Source organism: Sceloporus undulatus, chromosome 4 (assembly GCF_019175285.1).
Source record: "Sceloporus undulatus isolate JIND9_A2432 ecotype Alabama chromosome 4, SceUnd_v1.1, whole genome shotgun sequence".
NCBI classification, from domain to species: domain Eukaryota; kingdom Metazoa; phylum Chordata; class Lepidosauria; order Squamata; family Phrynosomatidae; genus Sceloporus; species Sceloporus undulatus.
In genome coordinates this window covers 83617967-83637007 of record NC_056525.1, presented here as the reverse complement: position 1 = coordinate 83637007, position 19041 = coordinate 83617967, and the positions used below count along the sequence as shown (strand labels likewise).

General features: G+C 40.9%; 2 protein-coding genes across 2 annotated transcripts in view; one reads left to right on the top strand and one right to left on the bottom strand.

Annotated features, from left to right (window-relative positions):
- FAM151A (family with sequence similarity 151 member A) overlaps positions 1–12282 on the top strand; it is a 20017-nt gene extending 7735 nt beyond the window's left edge. Inside the window, exons 4-7 of the mRNA XM_042464312.1 lie at positions 1865–2024; positions 5547–5771; positions 7897–8036; positions 11330–12282. Of these exons, the coding sequence (XP_042320246.1) occupies positions 1865–2024; positions 5547–5771; positions 7897–8036; positions 11330–11385 (581 nt within the window). The 3' untranslated portion in view covers positions 11386–12282. The remainder of the gene's footprint in view (positions 1–1864; positions 2025–5546; positions 5772–7896; positions 8037–11329) is intronic.
- A 2174-nt stretch (positions 12283–14456) lies between these two features.
- ACOT11 (acyl-CoA thioesterase 11) overlaps positions 14457–19041 on the bottom strand; it is a 166898-nt gene continuing 162313 nt past the window's right edge. The window contains exons 15-17 of the mRNA XM_042462605.1: positions 18745–18876; positions 17773–17899; positions 14457–15541 (exon numbers count right to left, since the gene is read on the bottom strand). Of these exons, the coding sequence (XP_042318539.1) occupies positions 15395–15541; positions 17773–17899; positions 18745–18876 (406 nt within the window). The 3' untranslated portion in view covers positions 14457–15394. The remainder of the gene's footprint in view (positions 15542–17772; positions 17900–18744; positions 18877–19041) is intronic.

Below are 19041 nucleotides of genomic sequence, written 5' to 3'. Positions count from 1 at the left end.
CCATCTGCCTCTGGAATATAAACAATGCGCATGTTCGCTAAAAAAAAAATTGTTAAAAATGAAACATTGATTGTTTGCAACATTTGTAGCTTCTCCCTCTGCAGAAAGCAAGGTGATCCAAGGATATCCAAGTGCAAGCCTAGCTCCATCTGCCTCTGGAATATAAACCATGCGCATTTTCGCTCAAAAAAAAATTGTTAAAAATGTAACATACATTCTGGAATAGAAACAATGCGCATGTTCGCTCAAAAAAATTGTTAAAAATGAAATATACATTCTGGAATAGAAACAATGCGCATGTTCGCTCAAAAAAATTGTTAAAAATGAAACATACATTCTGGAATAGAAACAATGCGCATGTTCGCTCAAAAAAATTGTTAAAAATGAAACATACATTCTGGAATAGAAACCATGCGCATGTTCGCTCAAAAAAAATTGTTTGAATTTGAAAAGGGGGGGTTGCCTGACATGAGCTCCATTCATGACCTGATTTTTTCCTCCTGCAAGGGAAGGAATGCTCAGCGACAGAGGGCTTTGGGCAGGGGATGCAGGGAAAAGAGGCTCCTAAAGAATGCCTTCCCTTGCTCCCTTCTGCCCAGGGCTCTTTCCTCCTCCCCCTCCCCTCCGATGAGGGGAGGAAATGCCTTGCCCTTTGCCCACCCTCTGACCTAAATCCCTCCCTCAATTTGCCTCAATCGTGATCGAGGCCAAAGTTCTCATTCCCAGGACCCGGGTTTTTTAAAAAGAAACGGTATTTGCGCCGATTTCAAAAGACCCGCGCTAGGGGCCATTTAACACGGAACGGGTGTGCAAGCCCCGGATTCGCTTGTGTGAGATTCGGGGTGAGTAGGAACTTCACGTGATTGAATCGGTTTCAGAACCGATTTTTTTTGTAATGTGAATGAGCCCACAGTCACCCCTCCGTTTTCGCAGGGGATCCGTTCCAAACCTCCTTGCAAAAATGAACTTTTGCTTATATTCAAGCCCCATAGGCTTGAATATAGGCACAGGCACATACCATGAACACAGGCTCCATTCTTTCCCCCTCCGTTCGTCTCTCATGCATAAGTGAGGGACTCAAGTCTGAAAACCGTGAGAACAAAGGGAGGACTGTATAGCTTGTAGCACCCAGTTTTCATTGGCAGTCTTCCATCCAAGTACTAAGCAGGACTGACCCTGCTTAGCTTCCAAGATCAGATAGGATCTGGTGCCTTTAGAATATTTAGGCCCTCAAACACGCATGTTTTTAAATACATGTTTTAATATATGTGTTGAAAGCATTTTCCAGAAAATAAATTTGTAACATTAATTTACAAATTTATGTAAATTTGTAAGTGGGCTAAATCTGATCTGATCTTGGAAGCTTAGCAGGGTCAGTCCTGCTTAGTACTTGGATGGAAGACTACTGTGTATTCCTTGCCTAAGAAAGCCCTATGAAATTCATGGGGCTGTCAGTACATCAGCAAACTTCTTGAAGGCAGAGATGCACACCCATAAAAGAGGCCCCAGGCTGCTTCCTGAAAGCTACCCTAGCTCATGTAAGAGAAGTAGATAGAATCAACTGAATTAAAGGAGTGCTTGCTAGGGACAAACAGTTGTCCAAGGAAAAGTTGGAAAGGTTTAGGAAATGCAGGAGAAGAGGTGAGAAAGTTCAGCCAAAACTATGAAAAGCAACAAAATACAGGGAATAGGGGTGAACTGCTCTGTGGGAGGAGAAACATGGTTTTTGACCTTAAACGTTACAATATATCAATTGACTTGGTGTAAAGTGCTTAGGAAAGTAGAACAGCATCTTTCTAACAAGGGGAAGGTGCAGAGAATCAGAAACCTTAAAATCAAGATTATTTTTTTCTTCTCCAAATAGCCATTAAACTGGATTTCAAAAACGTCAAGACAGTTGGCCCATCTCTGGATATCTTAGTAAAAACCTCCTCCTGGTTGAATATTAACCGCCCTGTGTGGCTAAATGCAGACATTCTAAATGGCCCAAATGTACCTCTTAACATTGCTGTTAATGCAACCCTGTGAGTATAATCAACTTTTCTTATATTCTATCAGGATCTCTTTTGTTATTTATTATTGTTGTTGTTATAGTTTATTTTATAATACTGTAAATGTATACGGCGCTGTACATACAAATGATCATATCAATAAAAATGAAACCTGCCAACGGCGTACAATCTACAAAATACATATCTAACAATAGGTAATAATATAAAATAGAATTGGTTTAAATAAGCAGGCAACAATTAAAAACAACAACATCAACTATCCAATAAAAAATCAGATAGATAATCACACAGTGCCTGGCAACGCTTCGCTGAACAATATAGTCTTCAACTCAGATTTAAAGGTGGTCAAAGAAGTGATGACCCGTGTTCATGAGGGAAGAAGGTTCCAGGAGTGAGGAGCAGCAAGTGAGAAGGGATGAATCTGGGACGGGGCAGTGGAGATCCTAGGCTGGGACAGCAGACCTTGACTACTAGAACATAGGGTACTAGTGGGAGTGTACAGAGAAAGAAGTTCTTTTGCATTTCTGTTTTCTGAAAAAAAATGGGAACATAGGCCAAAATACTATTGGACTGCTGGTGGATTATAAAACACCTTATGCTTTAAATCCTTATACTTTTGGTTCCAGAGGCAAAAGTTGCTGCTTCTTCCTTCGTTGTGCAACAGGAGGCAGATGGCTTCCAGATACAGCTTCACCTTCAGCCCCTGATTTGCACCATCCAGTTCCTGTTACAAAGCAAAGGAAGGAGGAGCAGATGTTGCTCTGCCAAGAAGAGCAAAGGCTATTCCTTCTTCCCCAGCTGCACAACAGCAGCAGGGTGGCATCTGGATTTGTCCCCACAGCCAATAGGTGGTTGGAGGTGGGCTGAGCTGCATCTTGGAGCCATCTGTCTCCCATTGCACTGCCAGGACAAAGGCACTGTGCAAGGAGGTACTGTACTGATTACCTCCTTACACAATGCCTCTCAAAGTACTTTTGTTGTTTTAACTATGGGTTATGTCAGTATAAATTACTAACAGGGTTCTAGCCATAGAAAACTGAGTGGTCTTAAGGTTGTCTTAGCCCAGTGCTTCTCAATTATTTTCTGTCATGCCCCCCCTAGGAAGAAGAAAACATTTCGCGCCCCCCACGCGACTGTAAATAGTATCATGTCCCACTCACAAGCACGCTTAGCATTTGAAACAGAACAGGCAGCCTCTTGTGCCGGCAAACTACATGTCCCACTCACAAGCACGCTTAGCATTTGAAACAGAACAGGCAGCCTCTTGTGCCGACAAACTACATGTCCCACTCACAAGCACGCTTAGCATTTGAAACAGAACAGACAGCCTCTTGTGCCGGCAAACTACATGTCCCACTCACAAGCACGCTTAGCATTTGAAACAGAACAGGCATTCTCCTGGAGGGTTTCCCACAGGGTTGCCATAAGCCAGAAATTCTGACATACTCCAGCTCCCAGAATTCCATAGCCTTGAGTCAGAAAAGATTTAAAGCATTGCCAGCCAAACTGAGTTACTTCTCCAATGTGGATGCAGCGTGATGGGCTCCCTCCTGGGCTCCCTTTTGCCTCCCCCTCAGCCCCCCCCCCATGGCCCCCACAAGTCCTGCCTTCCCTCTTGTTGGGAAATGCAGGCCTGGCCAAGGGGGGAGTTGGGCACACAACAACAACAACAACAACAACAGAGGAGGAGGGGGAGGGGGAGAAAAAAGAAGGGAAAGGAGAAAGAAGAAAAGGAGAAGAAAGAAGAAGAATAGGAAAAAAGATAAAAAGAAGAGGAGGAGGAACGGGAAGAAAAGGAAGAGGAGGAGGAGGATGGGAAAGAGGAAGAGAAAGAGGGGAAGAAAAATAGGAGGAAGAGGAGGGGGAAGAGAATGAGGGGAGGAAAAAGAATAAGAGGAGGAGGAGGGAAAGAGGAAGAGAAACAGGGGGGAAAAGAGGAAGCAGCTTGCCTGCAATTTGCAAAGCCCTCTCCAGGCTCCAGCCTTGGGCCCACGCGAGGCTCCAAAGAGAGGAAGCTCCTCCTCTTCAGGCTGGCTGGCCAATGGGGAAGACTGGAGCTGGGGCAGGCTCCTGCAGCAGGAGCAGGCTGTCCAGCCATTGGCCAGGCAGCCTGAACAGCAAGAACCTCGCGCCCCCCTTTATGGAGCCTCGCACCCCCCCTGGGGGGCGCGCCCCACTATTTGAGAAACACTGTCTTAGCCCAATTGTTATGCTTCCTACATCTGCAGGTGGGGGGATAATTGTCAGAGTGAGAGCTTAAAAGTTTTGCAAACACATTCGTTTTTGATTTCTGTGAGTTGCCTTTAAAGCCTGGGCACCCACTTCTACACAATATCAGCTGGCTCTAGAGTTCTCTGGCTCAACATAATGGTGTTAAATGCATGTTGCACTTCTACAACACTGATACACCAAAAACAGAAGGTAGAGAAGGAAGCGTGAGGAATGAATGTGTGTACATGCATTTGGAGCCCAGCGTGACATTTGGAGCAAAGTAGGGGATGGAGCCTGCATGTTGTGACATGTTCTTGTACAAGCCCTAGCAGCAAGATGACAGGGGCTGGAATAAAACAACTGGAACTATCTTTAACTGTCCTTTGCACTAAGTAATTCTAAGCAGTATAGAGCCAGAAAAAGAAACCTCTTTATATTTCACATGTACTGTAAGTAAAGCTACATAGAACTTGAGCCCTGGTAGGAACAATGCATTTGCTGGATGCAATCTTTCCTTAGCTCCATTTCATCACTGTCCATGTTTAACCAAAATGGGTGCCCAGGTGATACATACAGTACTATCTGCACTTTTTGTTAAACCTTTGTGGCAAAACATATCAGCAAGATGCGGAGAAACTGCTGTAGTTACTAAGAGAAACCAGCAACCCTATACCTATCGGCTATAGCAGCTGCCATTTTTCCCAGAGTGTTTTTTGGTGTATGTGTCATAAATTCTTCTTGGAACAGAACCATGTTAGGCTAAAAGAAGGCCAGTGTTTTCTTTGTGACAAGACTTCAAATCATCCCACATTCTCCATTACTCTGCTAACACAGGGCTTCACTGAGCCAATTTTGCAATGACTGAGAACACACGATCCTTGATAAATTCCGAGTGTCTACTTGATTGTGTCAGATGGCCAAGTTGGCTTGTGCCTAGAGACCGGCTATTAATCACATTTCAGCCAAGCAGGATTTCTCTTCTATGTAGCCTGAAAAATACAGTCAAAATTTTAGACCACACATTTGCCAGCTGGTAGCATCTAAGCTTGTATTGCCACAGGGCTGCAGATCACAGAATACACATAATAAGTGAGAGCATTTGAAATGGTACTGTGGGCATACTGGGAGCCAGATTGGGTGGGGGAGAGGGGTCAGATTGTGTTTCAGAGCCACCAGTTGCAACCTAAGCCAGAATATTTGAACAGACATGTACTGAATCTTGCCTATCCCAAAATGAATAGGAACTAATAATGGATTTTTAAAGGTTCACCCAGCTTCAGTTACATTATTTTTAACTTTTTAAAAACTTTCTTTGTTCCCTAGGTTCCTTTCACTCATCCAGGAAAAGTTCCCAAACTGCACGGTCTCCACAGGGTGGACAAGCCTCTATTTACCTTTCTTCCCAAACAGCACCTATACACAGAAGATGGTTCAAGAAATGCATAGTCTTGTAGGAAAACTGCCTCAGCGAGTTACATTCCCTATAAGAGCTGTCATGGCAAGGCCAGCCTGGCCACATTTGAGCTGGCTTTTGAGTCAGTCTAAAAGGTAAGAAACTGACAGCACCAATTCATTTTTCAGTTCCGCTGGGGAAAAAAAGAGAAAGAGAAAGAGAAAGACAGAGATAGTCCATTTAGTTAAAGCCAGGCGTGTAACTACGGGGCACGGGGGTGCGGACCACACCAAATGACACCTTCAGTGATACCGCTGCTCCCAAAACTCTGCCTTTTGGCAGAAACACACTGTGGCATTCACCTATGTCTCTTTAAAATGCTCAAGTTCAGCAGAAGAGAGGGCATAAATGGGGTGAGGCTCAGTGGGAGGAGAAAGAAGGAAAATCAGGGTTGTTGTTTTTTTTAAAAATTAAATTTTAAATTGTAAATTTAATTTTTAAAAAAATGTTTTCTTTTTAAATTGTTGTTGTTGTTGTAATTTAAAGGTATGATTTTAACTTTGTTAATTGTTTATGCCACAACTATTGCCATTACACTTCGTGATATACAGAAATTATGATTTATGAGTAATATGAGTACAAAAAAACATTACTAGGGATTCTGTCTGGTGTGGGATGGGAAGAAGTCAATTGGGTGACACAGTGGGTTACAGCACAGGATGATGTCAACCCTGGTGATGCCACTGTGTAAAGCAGAACTGGTGGTAAAATAACAACAACAACAATAACTCATCATCATCATCATAATTGTCAAGGGATGAGACTCACCCACTAGACTACTTTCTCAGATGGTAGCCCAATGGGTCTTTTTGATCCCATCACTGCCACCAATTATGTGAAGATAATGGCTACTATCCCACCAATTCTTCACTGTGAGACTCCAACCTGGGACTCTCTTAAGTGTCTCCTGCACTCTAACTCTCTTTAGATGCCAGCACTCTGGATTTTAAATTTCTCCCCAGCTTGGCACCAACTATTCTTTGACAGCCGCACACTCATTCTCTAATTGTCCCAAACCTAAAAGACTTTTCTCAATGTTGGTAGCATTTTTAATGTGTTTCTGAAATCACCTCAGACAGCTGCTTGTTGAAACAAAGTAATAAATTTATTTACAAGTCAGGCTGAATCCAGTATCTCTTTTAGTGGATGGTGTTCACAAAGGATATGGTGTATAAATACTTTATTAGTTACACAGTTTAACAGTTTCTTTAGCTTGACTTTGTAATTGTTTCTTTATCTCTCTCTCTCTCTCTCTCTCTCTATATATATATATATATATATATGTATATGTATATATGTATATATATTCCCTTATAGACTAAGTTCTCACAGAACCTATATTAAACTTTTGTATCTTACAACCCTTCTGGTTAACTGTGACTCCACTAGTCACCAAATACTATGTTTCCCGCAGGACACTATAACAATATATTTAAGGACACTCTCGCCCCTTCCTTGAGTACCTAAAACCCTTTCTAACTGCCTCTCACAGCAGCCTAACCTAGCCTCAATGGCTCTTCACCTCTCAGGGCACACTAAACACCAACCCCTTTCAAACCTGCTTCTCCCTCTTATATACTCACTCCTGGGAACAGCCCTCACCTTTTCCTGGCTTTGCTCCTATTAGCTAGTGCCAAGGTTCTAATCTGCCTGATGTCTGCACAATCATCATCATCATCTGCTTCCCCCGAGGCTCAAGGTAGGTTATGACATGGACTAAAACACATAAAACCCTTTAGACACATTAAACTAAAACACAAACTTAGGATGCATTAAAATCATCCAGTTATATAATAAATGTACAAATTTAAATTTTAAAAAATTGAACATAGCAACATGTTAGAGATAAAATGTGTTATCCATGAGATCTAACACTGATCTCCAGCACTTTTCAGTAAAAAAAAAAAAAAAAAAAAGAGAGAGAGAGAGAGAGCGAGAGCAGGGATGCCTCAAGAAAGGGGCTTCTACCATATTCACAGATATGTGGGAGAAGACAGAAAGAAAATGGTTGCTTAATGCCACCCCTCTCCATGTCATTTTCTCAATGACATGCATATCCAATGATATTTTCCCAGATTAAAAATGAAAATAAACAAACAAACAATGATCAACCACAGATTTCTGACATAAAGGGATGCTTGGGCTTTCACAACCAATTTTTCCTGCTGAACATCCTCATGGCCTTTGAGAATCTGTGCCTAGCTTCTTCTCTCTTCCTAGATACAGTCTGACCTTGTGGCAAGGGAAGACTGATCCAGTTACAGTGGAAGATCTCCTGTTTATCCGAAATAATAGCCAACCTGAGCAGATCTATTATGACCTTTATGATCCTGTTTTGTCTCAGTTCAAAGATATGGTCTGTGAGTATTAAATGTTTATTTTTTAAAAAACAAACAAACCAGAATCCATGCTCCCACCAAGTACAAGGATCACAGTCTCACTTCTTCCAGGCCTCCAATACAACAAGCATGTAAATAGACTGTTACTACTTGCAATCACAATGCCTCATTCAAGGACATTTATGGGAGGTATAGTCATTGCCATCTTCAGTTTGCAGCCTTTCCAAATTTTTGCATTGTTTCTTCCATCTTTTTAACAAGATAAAAATCTGTTTGAGGTGTGAGGAGATGGAAAAGTTATACAATGCTTTTCATTTGTCAACCGTTAGAACTGGGTTGCCTTCTGTCTGCAAGCACGCGATGGCAGAGAAAGATGCTGCAAGCAAGCGACCTGTATTTCTGTTGTATAGGCCACTGTCACATTAGGGGAAGAGAGATGCATTGCTGACTCAGATCACCATGTGCCCCCATATGTTAAACTGTATATTATTTAGGCAGACCTTTGGCTCTTAACTTACTGTGGCAGAAGGGTGTAAAGATGGGGTATGTTGTGGGTTTTGCCTTTTTTTACTATGTTTTAATGTGCTTTTATTTTGTGTTTCAACTTAGCACTTCTAATAGTGTTTAAGTTTAAATGTTTCAACTTAAGCACTTCTAATAGAATCGTTCATTTAATGGCTTTTCAAAAAAAAATTCAAACAAATAGGCATGTATGTATGTATTGACTTTATATGTTGTTTTTCTCTCAAGATGGGATCCAAGGCTGCTTACATAACAACAAATTAAAAACATTTACAAAAAGTTTAACGTCAGTTTAAAAACACCACATTAAAATACTATAAAACTGATTAAAAACCACACAAAGGCTAAGGACAGACAAAACATACCTCTATATTAGAAACCTTCCATGCTTAAGCATTAAAAGCTTGATTAAAAGGACTTTTTCAAACAGACAGAAAGGATGGGAGCAGAGCGTGATGCTCCCATCAGTGTCGCCCAATTTGACAAAGATTTTCAGACTATGTTGTGCGACATTGCAATAATTCTGCCATTATCCTGTGAATAAAAAGGGGTTTTCCAGTTGCTTTTCATTCACGGGAAAGTTCTGTGAATGAAAAGCAGCTGGAAAACTTCTCTTTATTCAAGAGATAATGGCGGGATTATCGCGATGTTGCACAATATAATCTGAAAATCTTTGCCAAATTGCACTACACTGACAGGAGTATTGTGCTATGCTCCCATTTGAAAAATCCTTAAATAAGCCTGCAAACGGAAAGCAGGGATGGGACCAGCCTAGCTTCCTATAGTACAACCTCCTAGAATCATAGAATCATAGAGTTAGAAGAGACCACAAGGGCCATCCAGTCCAACCCCCTGCCATGCAGGAAATCCAAATCAAAGCATCCCCGACAGATGGCCATCCAGCCTCCGTTTGAAGACCTCCAAGGAGGGAGAATCCACTACACTCCGAGGGAGTGTGTTCCACTGTTGAACAGCCCTTGCTGTCAGGAAGTTCCTCCTAATGTTGAGGTGGAATCTCTTTTCCTGGAGCTTGCATCCATTGCTCCGTAGTCTCTGGAGCAGCAGAAAACAAGCTTGTTCCCTCCTCAATATGACATCTCTTCAAATATTTAAACAGAGCTATCATATCACCCCTTAACCTTCTTTTCTCCAGGCTAAACATCCCCAGCTCCCTGAGTCGTTCCTCGTAGGGCATGGTTTCCAGACCTTTCACCATTTTAGTTGCCCTCCTTTGGACACGCTCCAGTTTCTCAATGTCCTTTCTGAATTGTGGTGCCCAGAACTGGACACAATATTCCAGGTGGGGCCTGACCAGAGCAGAATATAGTGGCACTATTACTTCCCTTGACCTAGACACTATACTTCTATTGATGCAGCCTAAAATCACATTGGCCTTGTTAGCTGCCGCATCGCACTGTTGACTCATGTTCAACTTGTGGTCTACTTGGACTCCTAGATCCCTTTCACATGTTGTCTGCTTAAGCCAGGTGTCCCCATCCTATATCTGTGCATTTCATTTTTTCACCCTAAGTGCAATACCTTACATTTCTCCCTGTTGAAGTTCATTTTGTTAGCTGTGGCCCAGCTTTCTAGTCTATTCAGGTCATTTTGAATGTTGATCCTGTCCTCTGGAGTATTAGCTATTCCTCCTAATTTGGTGTCATCTGCAAATTTGATAAGTATTCCCTCAATTTTTTCCTCCAAATCATTGATAAAGGTGTTGAACAGTACTGGGCCCAGGACAGAGCCCTGTGGGACCCCACTGGTCACTTCTCTCCAGGATGAAAAGGTGCCATTGTTGAGCACCCTTTGGGTTCGTCCGGTCAACCAATTACAAATCCACGTAACAGTTGCCTTGTCTAGTCCACATTTTACAAGCTTATTTTCAAGAATGTCATGGGGAACTTTGTCAAAGGCCTTAGTGAAATCAAGATATACTATATCCACAGCATTCCCTTCATCTACCAAGCTGGTCATTTTATCAAAGAAAGAAATTAGATTTGTTTGGCATGACTACTTTCTCTGAAACCTATACTATAAAAGTATAGCTTTTAGATATACTTTGTTTTAATTCATTGTAAACCACCTTGGGTGCCATACAACTAGTAGAGAGGTGGAAAACAAATGGCATAAAAGCTGAAGGTCATTGCTGCAGAAAAGGAGACAGCCGGGGAGCTGTTCTTGCCCAGAATGCTACAACATTCAAAAGGGTGTTGAGCACTTCTTTTTCCCCCCTCAATTTTTTAACCTCATGTTTGAGTGCTATTAATTTTATGAAAGACAACATTCTTTCTGTCTCCTTATATTTTCAGTCAAGGGGGTAAAGCACGAAATATCAAGGAGATTGGATCCAAGTCCTCTTTTGTGTTATATACTGAATACCTTGAATCAGCAAAATTGAAAGGTTTCAGTCCTGAGATCAGCTTCCCTCTCAGCTCAGTAGGGTACATGACAGTGGTTCATACGTGCCATAGGAGATGTTCTAGTTTGGTAGTTCTGTCCACTGCAGCATACTCTCAGTTGTGGTGTCATAATAGTATGGTCCAGAATCAGGTTGCCTTTGTTTTGCAGCCAGTTTAGCAGTCTAAAACATATATTAGAATGATGTTCAAATCCATACCAGGGTTCAAGCTGCCATTTTCCCATTCTTAGTTCCACAGGTTTTCATCACTACAGAACATTCTATATGGAATATAGCTCTCCTGATTTCATCAGATGGCCAACAGTCATTTGCTAAGTTCTGTTTTAGCTAATGGCAATGAAAACAATCTAATTTATCTCTGTTTCTACAGTCAATTCTGCAAGAAATAGTATTTTTACCAAGCAGACCAAGATGGATTCTTCATAATCTTCCAAGCACTGTCATTGTCAACATCTTGAAAAAGCCATCAGTTCATGTGCTACGCTCAGAATTTCCCATTTGGTTGTGACTCCTGCCAGACCAGTATTAAAGCAGAACACATGACATTCAAGAAATTCAGAAAATGAAGGCGAACGTTAGATTCAAACCCATTAAGAGACTTCGGAAGTGTTTACAAGGTATTGCTGAAGCAGCATGAACAGACTTATAAATTGCTCCTAGATATTCAGATGGGTGCTCCTACCGGCTTTGAATGATGCATCTTTTCATGAAAAATACATATCTGACCACATCAGCCTTGGTCACCTCATGGTTAAATTACTGGAATATGCTTTATAAGAGGCTGTTTTTGAGGACTGTTGAAGAATAGTCATGGCTACAAAATGTAGTTACAAGATGGCCTTCTGTTGCATGCTTTTATACTATGTTGAACCTGTCCTGTATTGAATCTAGTGGTGTCCTGCTTGTTTCCAAGTACTATTCAGAGCAAAGACCACTATTTTAAGAATCCAATAAACCAGTTTGTGGCTAGCATATTTGAAAAGGCCAACTCCTTTTGTAGGAGCCTGAATTAGTTTAAGATTTGTTTTAAAAACTATATGTATGTTCAACCAGAAACAACCAGGAGAGGCTGGAAAATGGATGAAATACTTTTTTTAAAAAATGGTGGTAGCATAGTTGTGGAACTTTCTACCTAAGGACTAGCCCCTCTTTTTTTTGTTTTGTTTCAGACATACCTTTGAATTGTTGGTGGTGGTCTTTGAGGGATTTTTAAATGTATTTATAGTCTGGTCTCAAAATAAAAATGGAGAACTTGTGGCCTTCCAGATGTTGTTGAACTGTATCTCCCATTAGCCTTAACCAGAAGAACCAATTGAGGGCCAACATCAGGATGTCCATAACTTGCCCACACATTTTAAAAATTGTGATTGCTTTATTTTTCTTTTAAAATGCAGCAGTCACTGGAAGGCAAGGCTTTGGGTAATATCTGCTCTGAGGTCTCCAAGAAGGCAACAAAATCAGATGACTGAATATGTTATGCAAATAAATCTGCATCATAAAAATTAAAAGTAGAGCACAGCTATTCCCTGTGTGGATAATGTCATTATATAATTTTGTCACCAGGGGGACTGCTGTTTCTGGGTGGAGTCAGAGGAATTTTAGGTTGTTATTCTACAGCTATTTTGAGACAAAGATCCCTGTCTACTGTGTTGTGTAAACTTTCCACCAATGGCCTAACATGATTTCCACATTGTCGCAGGTTATGCTCCACAACTCTGCTCTTGTCTCTTATCTTTCTAGTCATGGTTCACATGTTTTCTAACTTGTTTGTGGACATTTCAGGTGTAAGAATTTGATTTGTTTAAATTAAATCTGAGATATTCTATACCTGACCCTCAGTTTCCATGCCTGCCTAGTATGGGCACAGAAGCATAGAAAACTGCAAATCAAACCAACATTACAAATAAAATGAATCTAGCAGAGACCAGTGGTCTTCAGCCTTATTTCGAGATAGAATACACCTTTAAGATTAGAAGGTTGGGGATTTAGACAGAAAGGGTTAGAGTATCCTGGGACTAGATAGACCAATTTAAGCCAGGGATGAACAAAACTTTAGAAGTTGTTGGATCTAAATCTCAACAGGCCCAATCAACCTGGGCAATAAGAGGTATGATGGGAATTGTAGTGAGAGCATCTGGAAGACTAAGCTCCAAAACACACTGCAGAAATAATCTGAGACTGTTTTAACTGCCCTAGCTCAATGCTAGGGAATTCTGGGAACTGTAGTTTTGTGTGATATTTAGCCTTCTCTGTCTGGTGCCATAATATACTAAATTCCCATGATTCCCTAGCACTGGAGCATTTCTACAGTGTGTTTTGGTCTTAAGGTTCCTTACTTTTAGCTGAGCAATGTTCATACTAAACTGTTTAAAATTGGGACAGAGAGCTGTTGCCTCTCCAATACATATGAGTGCCAGCCTGTCCCATGGTATGGGATAATGAGAATCATAGAATCATAGAGTTGGAAGAGACCACAAGGGCCATCCATTCCAACCCCCTGCCATGCAGGAACTCACAATCAAAGCACCCCCAGCAGATGGCTATCCAGCCTCTGTTTAAAAACCTCCAAAGATGGAGACTCCACCACTGAGGGAATGTTCCACTGTTGAACAGCTCTTACTGTCAGCAAGTTACTTCTAATGTTAAGGTGGAATCTCTTTTCCTGTAGCTTGCATCCATTGCTCTGTGTCCTATTCTCTGGAGAGGAGCAGAAAACAAGCTTGTTTCATCCTCAATATGACACCCCTTCAAATACTTACACAGGGCTATCATATCACCTCTTAACCATCTCTTCTCTAAGCTAAACATATGTACCTCCCTAAGTCTTTCCTCATAGGGCATGGTTTCCAGACCATTCACCATTCTAGTCGCCCACCCCTGGACATGCTCCAGCTTGTCCACATCCTTTTTGAATTGTGGTGCCCAGAATTGGAGACAGTATCCCAGATGAGGCCTGACCAAAGCAGAACAGAGTGGCACTATTACTTCCCTTGATCTAGACACTATACTTCTATAGATTGTACTGGTCTTTTTTGTTGCCACATCACAATGTTGTCTCATGTTCAACTTGTGGTCTTCTAAGACTCCTAGATTCCTTTCACATAGTGTCTCGTTAAGCCAGGTGTCCCCTATCCTATAGCTATGCATTTCATTTTTTCCGCTTACACGCAGTACCTTACATTTCTCCCTGTTGAAGTTCATGAGAGTTGCTGTTAATCAATATCTATTCGTCTATAGGTTCCTGCTTCTTCTCCAGAGAGGGAGAGAAGGAAGATGTGAAAATACACACACAATTAGAATTAGTTAAGTAGTGAAGGCGTATCACCTTCTCCAGGAAGCAAACAAACAGACTCTTCCTCACAAATGATTATGAAATGAGGAAACTCATTATTTCCTCTTTTAAAGTTACTTTTATTGCCATTTATTTCAAGAAGCTTCCATAATTTCAGAGAACCAATACAATACATTGGAAATCTGGACTGACAATTTTTTTTGCAAAAAGCAGGAGAGAAAAGACTCATTGAACAAAACAGGACCACATTACTGTCATTACTGTCTCATGACCAAAGAAGAAAATATATTTTATTGAAGAATACCATACGGCCAAGGCTGAATGATCTTTGAAATGGGAAGAAAAGTTCCTCTATGACAAAATAATCTGATATATTTCATGCTCAAAAAAGAACAGACATACTCCAGCATTTAAGACTAAAAAAGGCACATTTACAAATAATGTTTAAAATTTCTTCTTAAATGTGACATGATTGAATACCTTATTGCACTTGTGTAGTGTGCTTTGAAATAAGGCAGTTACTCAGTGCCCAAAGTATCTTCCAGTAACCCCAATGTGGTTCTGTGAATTTTTTTGTGAATCTTAATTCCCTTGGTAAAAAGTCACTTTAAAAACATCTATTACTCCTATGCAAAAAAGCCATCGCTGTATCATTTTTAAACAACATTTTTAATACAAAAGTTTATTCTCTACTCTAGTAATTAGTGTACTGGACAAGGCAAAAAAAGTGACAGGTGACTGGAAAAGTGTAAATTTTCAAGTTTTTCCTTACATCAGATTTTCCTGTCACTGTAATAAATAAAGACTTCAATAGAAGCCAACACATAAGTGATTAAGTATTTCCAAGATCCAGGAAAAATCTTCACATGTTGTTTCCTTAAAACATACCCACACCACAATCAGGAAAGCTTTGATCATTATATTGTCCTTGATAAAAATTGTCATTCTGATCATAAATGGATAAAAATGAGTTACATCTTTATGCTTATGCCACACAATATATGCATTTCAACATGTCTGTTTCTTTCTTCCCCGCATTGATATAGAAGTCACTTCAATGTGCTAATAATGAGATTCTAATTTGTCATTATACAAAACATTGTGCAAAAAAACAAGCAAACAAACTTTGTACAACTAAAGATTCTAAAGCCCAGTGCAGACATTGTCTTTATTCTTCAGGAGAAACTGCTCACATGACTGAAAAGTAGAATGAAAACTTGAAGACAGGCCAGCAATATTGGTTGTGATGTAGTTCAACACACCTGAAGTTGCCTGGTGATAATAAGACACCTAGAAACAAAAGCACTGATAAGTTCATTCAGACTTTTCCAACCTGGTGATTTCCAGGTATGACTACAACTCCCTAAAAGCTGGCTGTAAGACTCTAGCAGTTGTAGCCTAATACATCTAGATGCCAGGCTGGAGAGGCTTAAGTTAGTTCCTGGAAAATCTCAAACTTTGTGACCCCAAACTAAGAAAATCAAAATCATTTTGCAAAGTAAGTGTCAACTAATGTACCAGTAGCATTGTTTTCCTAATACTCAGTCTCAGCTTGCACAAGCATCCATTTGTTTATAAGCAAGATGAAGAAGATTAGTGGTAGTGTTCATTAAAGGTCTACAAATGATCCATGTGTTCATTTCTTTTTACCATCTTTTTTTAAGAGTAACCAAACATCTTGAGTCATCCCTCCATATTATAAGCATCTTAAAACTAAAAATGCAACTAATTACTTTAAAAAAAACTTCTCAAGCTGTAACTATTAGTACCACAGATGAGTTCAGCACATAATTTCCATATCTGCAGTGGCTGTGACAGCTGCTGCCAAGAATTGCAGAGATCACTATTGCTACTTATTGCTGTATTGCAACAGTTTTCTCCACATGACAATATGTACAAGCACAGGTTTCCTGCAATTGAGAAAAGAGTGTTAAAAATAACACTAGTGGAACCTGGATCACAGTGTTTAGTTACTGGAGAGCTATGGTACAGAATGGTTTGTGAAGAGCATAGATTCCTACACTGCATAACAAAAAAAGGATCCACTGCACCACCAAAATAAATCTGGTGTACAGAATGATACTCCCAAAGCTGTTCACAGCACAATGAGGAGGGAATTCTCACTATAAAACAAGGGTAAGGAAAGTTTTTTGTGAGTTTTTCGGGCTATGTGGCCATGTTCTAGCAGAGTTTCTTTCTGATGTTTCACCAGCATTGAAAACACTGAAATTCTGGACCATGCCAAGCTCAACCATGTCAGGATGCACAAGGAAACCATTGAAATCCACAAACACTTGGACAATTTCAACAAGAAAGAAGAATCTCTTAAAGTAAACAAGGTTTGGCTACCAGTCCTGAAAGATAGCAAGATAAGGCCAAATGCAAATGAGAAATCTCCCAGGGTCAGGGGTTTCCCAGCAGACAATGAGCACTAATCAAGCAGACATTAGTTCTCTTGTGCAGACCCTCACACCGTGAGGCCTGCCATCAGCAACCAACAATGCACATGCAAATCACTCCTGCCTTTCCAGATCAGACAATATATATAGCCAAGTCCTTTCCAGGCAAACATTCTCTGAAGATGCCAGCCACAGATGCTGGCGAAACGTCAGAAAGAAACTCTGCTAGAACATGGCCACATAGCCCGAAAAACCCACATAAAACTATGGATGCTGGCCATGAAAGCCTTTGACTTTACAAGGGTAAGGAAACTCAGATAATGGGGATGAATTCAGCCTTTTGGACTTCACCATGATATCACATTTGGTGGCTTCCCAACTTCTGCATGGGTTTCCCACTCCCATTCTAAAAGACTTAATTACCTTTTCCAAGGCCTAGTTACTGAGAGTACACAATTTTAGCTAAGATACACTAATAACTTTTATCTTTTTCACTCCCCCCCCCCACTCCAAAAAATAGGAGTCAAGAAGTTAAATCTGGTCCACAAGCTGAGAAAGATGCCCCAGCTTTGCTATATAGCATATCTTGGAGAGTTGAACTGAAATTTTGACTTCTAAAAGTAAGTTGATGAGCTGAAATGGTTGGCATATAAGAAAAGCACAGGAATATGCTATGACTGGCTTTATTTGGGCAGCGGTTGAGAACATGTGGAATCACAACCTTCATCTCCTTCTTTCACTTATGTGCCAGTTTCTCCACCATTTCAAAGTTTTCCAAATTAGGCAGACTACAGTTACCATTATTTGCAAACCATGATTTGAAGCCAGATTTGAAGGTGAGCAACAACCATGGTTTTACCATGTGTTGATGCCACAGTAAACTGTAGTTAAAGCGGGATGTAGCCAAGGGGGGGATCTGGGGGTCCGACCCCCCCCCTTCCATTGAAAAAATGAATGGTGTGTGCTGCTGCGCCGCCGCACTCAAGCCCCATTATAATGGTGGCACTAGTCTGGACCCCCCCCTTCCTAAAATCCTAGCTACGTCCCTGGTTAAAGCCTGAAAAAAAATTGAACCATTGTTATACATAGCTCTGCTACACGCTTAGCAAGGTAGATGCTTACTTTGCTGAGTTCATCTGTTTCCTGCCAAATACAGAAGCCAGAACAAAGGGTTTCCCCTCGAGTGTACTCTGGCTTTGCCAGATGTGTTGGCAATGTGACTGATCTGAATGCAACAACATATGGATCACTGGAAAAGAAAGAAACATGTTTAGGGCAAGTAAAGCACTCTCCAGTCTTAGAATTCAGAGACAAAGAGATTTTAACACTCAAGTTTACTGTGGTTAAAATGCCGGTAAAACGTTCCAGAAGCATGAAGGTGTGATAGCTGGTCATGCTTCTGAAGCATCACTGAAGCCATCCCCTCTCCTCTCCCATCACCAAAGCATTCACGAAATTGCCATTTTTTCATAACAGAAGTTCCTGTTATTGAAGAAATGGCTGCTCTGTGAACGCTTTGAGGACGGGAGAGGTGAGGGATGCTTCAATGACAAATCAGAAGCACGACCGGCTATCACACCTCCATGCTTCTGGAGCGTTTTGCCAGTATGGTAAGCCTCCTGTGTGATAATCCCCATAGTCATGTTAGTCTCAAATATCAGTACGCAAAAGGATCTTGTAGCACCTTTGAGACTAACTCTGCAAACGATGTTGTGGCATAAGCTTCTGTAGATTTGGCACCAGTTCACCCCATGCATCTGAGGAAGTAGACCAAGTCTATGAAAGCTTATGCTACAACTTCTTTTGGGCAATTAGTCTCAAAGGTGCTACAAGATCCCTTTGCATCTTTGGTCTTAGTTCACCATGCCCACAACCACCCACAACGCATCCTTGTTTGACTTATCAAATATGCTGTAACTGCCTTGAGTGGACTTCTTGACATCTGTTTTGGGGCATTTTTTAAAAAGATCTCCAGGAGCAACTTCAGAAGACTAACTGAGTCAAGCATGGCTTCTATGGTTATGGGTGGACCATATTCAGTGAAAACGTGATACACTAAAAATTGGAATGGGGAGAGGACACTTGCTGACATACCCTTTGCCGCATGGGTTTCTTCGTGACACCAGAATGACAAAGTCTTGAGGCTTCTTTTCTTCACTCATAGTTTGACTAATTACATGATAGATCATGTCATCTTTGTCTACTTGCTGGACAAGTTCAGCACTCCTGAAAATGGATTTTTTGGGGGGAGGGAAGAGATAAAATAAGAAACAGGGTTGATGAAGCTGCTCAGAAACTTGACAGAAGTAGGCATGTAAATAGACCATTTTTTTCTGGGGGAAGAGAATAGGCTTTTGGATTAATTTGGGTTTTCCAAGAGCATCTGGTCAG